At 56.8% G+C, this 8,537-nt stretch overlaps 1 protein-coding gene across 1 annotated transcript; it reads left to right on the top strand.

Annotated features, from left to right (window-relative positions):
• Znf467 (zinc finger protein 467) lies at nt 1-7,623 on the top strand. The gene is given in 6 exon segments (XM_028879624.2): nt 1-81; nt 1,974-2,049; nt 2,690-2,803; nt 3,401-3,514; nt 5,769-6,851; nt 6,854-7,623. Coding segments are annotated over 5 exon segments (1,773 nt in total). The 5' UTR covers nt 1-81; nt 1,974-2,015; the 3' UTR covers nt 7,282-7,623.
• The last annotated feature ends 914 nt before the right edge of the window (nt 7,624-8,537 follow it).

Below are 8,537 nucleotides of genomic sequence, written 5' to 3'. Positions count from 1 at the left end.
CACAGCGCCGCCCGGGACCGGAGGCCCGAGCGCCTGGGTCCCCGAAGCGGGCCGGGGCACATAGCCGCAGGAGACCGCCAGGTAAGGACAGGGGAGGTTCCTGGGCAGGCGTCTCCGCCTGCCACCCGAAAGGAGCTTGGCCGACGCTGCCGGCTCGCGGCAGGTGACAGCCCCGAGGGAAGGGGCGCGCAGGCGAGCGTGTGGGGGAGGGGCAGGGGTCAGAGGAGGGAGGGAGGGAGGGAGGGAAGGGAGGGAGGAGGGAGGGTCCAGGAGCAGAGGGAGAGACTAGAGAACTGGAGGGGAGGGCAAGGACTCGGGGAGAGGCCCGGTGGGAGCAGGTGGGAAGGGGGAGGGAGGGGCCTGCGAGGAGGATCCCGAGAAGAAGGAGTTGGGTTCCTTGGGATAGTGTAGGAGGGGTCCAGCGCGCAGGGGCAGGAAACCAGGGGATGGGACCGCTCGGGAGCGAAGGACGCTGACAGGTGAGCCTAGAGCAGGGCAGGGGCCCGGGACCCGGAGTGACTCCCGGAGGTCTAACGGGGGCGGGGATTAGGGGGGAGTCTGGTCAGGAGGAAAACTCCAGAGAGGGTGAGAAGTCAATGGGGAGCAGAAATGGGCACCCGGGCCAGTGAGAGGGAGGTGTGTTGGGAAGAAAGGGGGATGGGGAGGGGCAGAGCCAGGGAGTAGGTTCAGGGACCGAGAGGTTGGCTTGGATTCCCCTGGAGTGGGGGGCGTGAGCCCTAGAAGCTAGGGAGCAGACCGGGAGGGGGAGGGGAAGAACAAGGCTGGGGACGGGGAGGGGAGGGAAGCGGAGCCGGAGCTTGCAGGGTAGGCAGAGGGGGAAGGGAGGCGGGGGCCGCTGAGGGGGAAGGAGAGCTGCAGGAGGGAGGGAAGCAGAGGGGAGGATGGTGTGGGGGAGGGGGAGGGAACCGAGGAGAGGAAAGAAGGAAAAGAAACCCGAGTGGGGGAGGAGAGGGGAGGGGCAAGCGGGTGGGGGAGAGCAGCTGAGACGGGGAGGGCGGGAGTTGGGGGGAGGAAGGAAAAGAGGAGGGGGAAGGAAGGGAGAGAGTATGCAGCCCGGGAAGGGAAGGGGGTGGCGCGCGGAGAACTAGGCGGGCGGGCACGGGAGGAAGGGGGAGGGGAGCGCTGCCCAAGACTGCTGGGAGCCGAGGGTCAGGGAAGGCGGTAGCTGCCGAGGGCCGATTCCAAGGGGGCCCCAAGGGGTTGACCCGGCGGGTGCGCGCAGGGGAGGAGCCAAGGGGGCGGGGCAGTAGGAGGAGCCCCAAAAGGCTGCCAGATTTGGTGGGGAGAGAGGGCGGAAGACTGAGGGTGAGGGGAGGGGCAGAGGGAAGGCTGCCAGGGAGGGGGGAGGGGAGTCTGCTAAAGGAGGGGCAGAGAACTGGTTGGAGGAGCAGGGAAGTACAAAAATCGGGGAGTGTCCTGGCCTGGTGTGGGGGTGTCCTAGCCTGGTTAGTCCTATGGGGGCTGTGTGGCTTTGAGGTAGGGGTTGAGGGAGAAGTTAGTCATTTACTACCTCTGCAAGGACCCTGTTCAACACTCCCCCCCCCCAGTATCCCTAAAGGGACTCTACTCCCCCAAGGCTGGCTTCTGTTTCTCTAGCTCCTGCCATGATGGCTGGAGGTTCCAACGAGAAGTTTCCCACTCTCCATCTTGGTCTCCCACCCTCTATCCAGAGAATTAAGTGGTCTCTACTTCCCCAGGCAAAGTGAGTCCCTGCTGATGGCCTTGGGGCTGGTTCTAGAGACTTGACAGGTGGGACAGGGGCTGATGTCTATAGCCAGCCAGAGTTTGCAGAAGGCTCCATGTCCCTGGGTCCAATCTCAGAAGTCTCTGCTCCAAATGCGGTTTCCCGAGTTCCCTCACCTGTGCCTAAGACATCACTCTGGTGCTCTTGGGGACAGCTGAGTCCTAGGTGGAGGCTGACAGGACGATTCTGAGCAGAGCTGTCTTTTTAGGGTCTGTGGCCTGATCACCTAGGAGAGCCACTCCTGGTGGCCATGAGAGAGACCCTGGAGGCCCTGAACTCCTTGGGTGAGTGGGGACAAAGGAACCAGGAGGGTGGGAGTTGCTAGGCAGACATGGTATACATGCCATCCTCAGGAGTTGACAACCCTGAGCCCTTGGGAGTCTGGAGAGGCAGACATCTTTTTAAGTAACTGTCATATGTCTCTGACCAGCCCAGGATGGTTATACTAGACTGTCTGTATGCATGGGGTTCACAGAGAACTGGAAGCTAGGAACAAAAAATCACTTACTACACTTACGTGTTTATTTATTGTGTTCATCTTTATTACGTGCACATGTACATGTATGGAGGTAAGGCCAATTTTCTGAGTCTGTTATCTCCTGCATGCGGGTTTTGGAAACCAAATGCAGATCATTAGGCTTAGTGGCAATTACCTTTACCCACTGGGCCGTCTCCCCAGCCCAGCACTGGAAGTTAAATTTTTTTCTATTTCAAATATTCATTTTTTTCTTTCTTTCTTCCCCCCACTTCAATTAAAGGGGCTGGGGTTAGTAACTGGCCAGGCTGCTGGGGAGCTTGGGCAGTCCTTTGTCAATGCAGACAGGAGATACCCTCCTTCCACAAGTCACCTGGGGAAATGTCCCATCTCGGATACCAGTTCAATACTAGAAGCTTCATTTGAACTCATCCCTCTGCCTATAACAGGATTCTCAGTGGGACAGCCAGAGATGGCTCCCCAAAGTGAGCCCAGGGATGGGTTCAATAATGCCCAGGGGAAGATGCCATCTAGGGAAGAGAGCACACTGCACTCATGCTCAGGTAAGTGGGGACAACGGAGGTCTCGGGAAAGAATATTCCTTCTTCCACAAGTCATCCATTACGCACCCACTCTGCCGAATGCTATTCTGGACATTTGGAACACTTTGGGCACAAACAGACCAGGTCCCTCCCTTCGTGGAGCTTAACCTTAGAGGGAACAGCAGTCAGCCAACAAGAAATTTAAACACAGTAAAAGTTTAGAAGATGGGAAGCGCTGTAGGAGGGATAAACAAAGTGAGAGGGACCTTGATGGCTGCAGATGGGAGAGGCAGGGTGCCTACTGCAAGATCTAACCTGGCTTCTCACTCTATCCTCCGCACATGTTTCGCCTAGGAACTGGGAGGTCTAACTGCTCGGATCAAAGGTCTTTCCTCACTTCCACCTCCTCATAAACATATAGTCCAGAAATTCCTCACAGTTGTGGCTCTTGTCCACCCTTAGCACCTGCTTTATTCACTGAGAATTTGCTTTTGCAGGAATGGCAGAGGACAGAGTTCTTTGGGTGGGTGGGAGTTCAGGCTTGCTTCCTAGTACCAGTGGGGACTGTCTTCTGTCTGATGTTTCGGGAGTCCTTGGGGACATCCTCTTCTTTTCCAGGGCATGAGACCCCAGGCCAGAAAGAAGGCATCCACACAGAACAAGCTGAAGCTCCGTGCATGGGCAGCCAGGCCTGTGCCCCACAGAAGGCTGAGCCTGTGGGCTCTGTGCCAGGTGAGTCTTCTGATGTTCTAGAATCAAGCAAAGGGAACAAGGACCAAGCAAGTTCCAGGGCTTCTCTCTGAGATGGCTGTGTTCCAGGCCCTGTCTCCTTTGCTCTGTAGAACTTTAGAACTCCAAAGGAGTTTCACATTTGTGGACAGTAGAATGGGAGAGGAAGGTCCCAAAGAGAAGTAACCCACTTCTAGAAGTCCCAACTTCCCTCATCATCCCCCCAGTTCATACATGCTGTTGCCCTCTTGGATTGTAATCGCCACAAAGATGTAGGGTGTTCATCAGCTGGTCCGCTGCCTCCACCTTGTGTGCTCCTTTTCTCAAACCTCTGCTGCTCTTCACGGTACCAAGGGTCCCCAGTCTGTAGCCCTCCCACCTCACCCCTCACCCCGCTACCCCCTCCCCATCTGTGTAGTCATTAGCTCATCTCTCCCTTTCCCCAGGCAATCACTCCATGGCCCTACCCATCACTTCTTCCATTCATCACCACTTGCTTGAATGGCGTCACTCACCCAACAAGGGTTTCTTTAGTGCCTGCTGCACAAAGGTGTCGAGTGTAGCAGGAAAAGACAGGGCGTCTAGCTGCACAGACCTGGGTTGCACCCTTGTTCTGCACTGACCTGCTGAATGCTCTTGGGGTGGTGGTGCTGTGTTTCCTCCAGGGTGATTTGTTCACCTATCATCAGGGTGACAGTAACTTCATGGCTGGCATGAAGCTTTATGTCACTGCATGCACACTGCCTCATCCATAGTTGGCCTCAAATAAATGGTCACAGAGCTGATTTTGGTCAACACATAAAGACACTTTGTTATTGGACACAAAATTAGGATTCAAGATGTCTCCCATCCAGAAGCTAAAACGTAGCTGGGATGCTGTTACTATGAGGCAGAACAAATAATTAAATCAACAATACACAGCCACAGGTTTTTAATTAAGCACAGAAGCTAATATTAAATATTGCTATAGGAATTATGGTAAAGGATCCCTATCTGCTGGACGCGTCAAAGTGTTGCTTTGTGTACTGCATTGGGAGAGAAGCATAGATTTCAGGGGTTGCAGGTCGGGCGGGGGGAAGGGAAGACCTGCTTGGTTGAGAAAGGACTTCCAGGCTGGAAGCAGGAAAGGTGATAGGTGACAGACTGAAGAGCTGCAGAGTGAAAGACAAAGCCGCCCGCCTGGATGAAGGAGGCTGGGGTAGGTGTGGGAGCTCGGTGCAGCTAGACGGTGCAGCTAGACGCTATTGCTGATTCTTGAGCAGAGGAGTGGTGTGGAGAGGAGAGGCGTGACATAAGAGGATGAGCAGACAGTGATTTGGAACCAGTGAGTTAGAAACTGGGAGTGGATGTAATCTGTGTAATATGATCAAGGCTCAGCCTATGACAGGCTTTCAGGGCCAGACAGCACTCAGATCATGTGGCCCAACAGTTCTCCGGCAAGATTCACTGGGGGAAGTGGGGGCGGGGGGCTTTAAAGGAAGAGGACAGATTCCTCTGCATGCATGGATGCATTTTGTGAGAGTTCCCTAGGAACCCGAATCTGCCCTTGGGCTGAAGCTCTCCTTGAGGCCTCTCGGGGCTTCTCCCAGGAGAGGAACACTCACCAGTTCCCCCAGCCAGCAAGCTCCAGTCTGTGTCCTCGTCCATAACTAGTGCTTGATCCTGTAAGCTCCAGCCTCTTTCATAATGGGACTAACCAGTCCCCCAGAGCAGGAGGAAGGGAGCTGAGCAGTGGGCACCAAAGGGAATGGAACCTCAGAGGGAGCATTTGAGAGGCAGGAGGGAGCACCGGGGTGCCCTGGTGCTCAGGGAGGAGCACAGGGAGAGGCACAAGGTTCCAAGGCCGTCCTCCCTCCTAAGGTTAAGGTTAGCTTGGGGTAGCTAGCCAGGATGCTGGGGGCAGTCTCGGGATGATGGAAACTCAGAGAAAGCTTGAGGACAGAAGCGGGCAGCAGTCCTTTTCTGGAGGTAGGAGGGGAAGGGTGTCTAGTAAGGATTCAAGGGAAAGTTCCTGAGTAGGGGAGCTGGCCAGCCTGAGAGAAAGGCCCGAGGAGGGGCCCTGCTTGCCAGCAGATTGGATGCAGAGGGAACACAAAGTGGATGAAAGAGGGCTTTGGGACTTACTGATTCCCAGCAAACTGTGTGGGGCACAAAGAGGACCAGACTGCAGGGATACTGCAGTGGGGAGCCTATTGAGAAATGAGTGTGCCCATGGATGGGCTTTCAAACCATTCTTTTTTTCTTTTTGACTGTTCAGGGGAGGAGTGGATGATTCGGAAGGTGAAGGTAGAGGATGAGGATCAAGAGGCAGAGGAAGAGGTGGAATGGCCCCAGCATCTCTCTTTCCTTCCCAGTCCTTTTCCCGCTCCTGACTTGGGCCACCTAGCTGTTGCATACAAACTGGAGCCGGGGACTCCGGGGGCTCTAGGTGGGCTCTCGTTGTCGGCTTGGGCCCCGATCCCTGAGAAGCCTTATGGCTGCGAGGAATGTGAGCGGCGTTTCCGGGATCAGCTAACTCTGCGGCTGCACCAGAGGTTGCACCGGGGCGAGGGTCCCTGCGCCTGCCCTGATTGTGGCCGCAGTTTCACGCAGCGCGCCCATATGCTGCTGCACCAACGCAGCCACCGCGGAGAGCGTCCCTTCCCGTGCTCTGAGTGCGACAAGCGGTTCAGCAAGAAGGCCCACCTGACCCGCCACCTGCGCACGCACACCGGCGAGCGGCCCTACCCGTGCGCCGAGTGCGGCAAACGCTTCAGCCAGAAGATCCACCTGGGCTCACACCAGAAGACCCACACCGGAGAGCGGCCCTTTCCCTGCACTGAATGCGAGAAGCGTTTCCGCAAGAAGACACACCTGATCCGCCACCAGCGCATCCATACGGGCGAGAGGCCTTATCAGTGTTCCCAGTGCACACGCAGCTTCACGCATAAGCAACACCTAGTGAGGCACCAGAGGGTGCACGATGCTGCTAACCGTACCCGGTCCTCTCCCGACGCTCCTGCTTCTCCCCATTCTCCTGCCCCGTCCCCTCCTGGGCCCAAGCCTTTCGCTTGTTCCCACTGTGGCCTGAGCTTTGGCTGGAAAAAGAACCTTGCTACGCACCAGAGTCTGCATCTCACCGAGGGTCGCCCTTTCGGGTGCGATGAGTGTGCACTGGGTGCCACCGTAGACCCCGCCGCCACCGAGCCCTCAGCCTGCGCTCCCCACGCTCCTGACTGTGGCCCGGGTTCGGGGCCCGCGGCGCCCCCGCGCACCAGCTCCGGTGAGCGCTCCTTCTTCTGCCCGGACTGCGGACGCGGCTTCGCTCACGGGCAGCACCTGGCCCGGCACCGGCGCGTGCACACGGCGAAAGACCCTTCGCCTGCGCGCAGTGTGGCCGCCGCTTCGGCTCGCGGCCCAATCTGGTCGCCCACTCTCGGGCTCACAGCGGCGCCAGACCTTTTGCCTGTGCGCAGTGTGGCCGCCGCTTCAGTCGTAAATCTCACTTAGGCCGCCATCAGGCCGTGCACACGGGCAGCCGCCCCCACGCTTGTGCGGTCTGCGCCCGCTGCTTCAGCTCCAAAACCAACCTGGTCCGCCACCAGGCAATCCATACGGGCTCCCGCCCCTTCTCCTGCCCGCAGTGCGCCAAGAGCTTCAGCCGCAAGACCCACCTTGTGCGGCACCAACGCATCCATGGCGAAGCGACCCTCCCAGCCTCAGCCTCGACCCTCCCGACTCCAGCCTGGCCCAGTTCCTCCGAGGTTGTGCCTCCTCCAATCTTCTTCTAACTAAGGAAGTTCTGACCCGCATCCTTCCTTTCCTAACAGATTTGGAAAACTCATGCCTGGAGACTTCGTGGGCTTGCAACACTCAGACTTAGGTTGCTGCTGAAGTGCCAGGACACATGTCATTGTCCTTTCCATAAAGTTGAGAAGTCTGAAAAGCATTCTTAGCTCTTGACAGCCGTGACAAAGAACATGCAGAGAGAACCCTTCCTTGCTTTGGAAATTGGGCATTTCTGGGGATCAACTAGGACAAGGGGAGACTGAGCAGGAAACCTCCACCTAAAGGGAAAGAATGGTTATTTATGTACTTGAAGTCCATTAAAGTTCAAATCTGAAGTTCTGGGACTGATTGAGCCAGGGGTGGAATGCCTGACCAGTCCAGTTACTGCCACTCCAGCCACAGAAAAAGACCTTTCCTGTCAGTCCAGGGAAGTTAAGTTAAGCTAGATGGTTTGCTGTTCGCAATCAATGTGTAATATGCCCAGATGCCAAACAACCACCTCGGTCCGAGTGTGTGCGTGCGCGTTTGCGCGCGCGTGCGCGCGCGCGCGTGTGTGTGTGTGTGTGTGTGTGTGTGTGTGTGTGTGTGTGTGTGTTTTCAGAAATTTGGCATGGGAGGATGGAGTGTGGACTGGAGAAGGCAGAGGGGGCAGACTGCCTTTTGCCAGTTCCCGTGGGCCCAGCATTGTCACTGCCAGCGCTGGGGCGTATCCCACCTGTTTGCAGCCCTGCAAGAGGCTTCCCAGAAGTACCCTCTCCTGCACCTGCCCAGGAGGTACAAAAGGAGGCAGCACTTGGACAGGTCATAAGGGTTGTTTCTCTATCGCACTCTCCACCCTTTCTCCCGGTAAGGAGTGCTTGAGCCTGGAGGCGCTGAGACTGCACAAACCCAGCCGGTGGGGGGAGGGGAGGCGGGGAAGGGCAGACAGAAGCCCTGGGGCTGGCTGGCTGGCAGTGAGGGGAGTTGGGGGGGCAGGCCATAAGTTTGGACAGAACTATTTTGGATTTGACCTCTCCTCTGCCTCATTGGGGGACTTGGGACGAATCGATTACTCTCCCAGAACTTCAATTTCTCATTAAAATGGGAATTGGTGTTGACAAGGGCTGAGACCCCGTCCTATCCTATTAAGAGACCACTAACACCCCCCAGCAACTGTCTCCTGGGCTCTAAGCACTGGGACTGGTAGGAGCCAATGTAGGAAGGGTCCTTCCATCACAGCTTAATCAGACTTCCCGGTCTGCATTACTGTTGCTGTGAG

Source organism: Peromyscus leucopus, chromosome 3, assembly GCF_004664715.2.
Source record: "Peromyscus leucopus breed LL Stock chromosome 3, UCI_PerLeu_2.1, whole genome shotgun sequence".
Classification (NCBI taxonomy): Eukaryota; Metazoa; Chordata; class Mammalia; order Rodentia; family Cricetidae; genus Peromyscus; species Peromyscus leucopus.
This window is presented reverse-complemented; position numbering and strand designations above follow the sequence as displayed.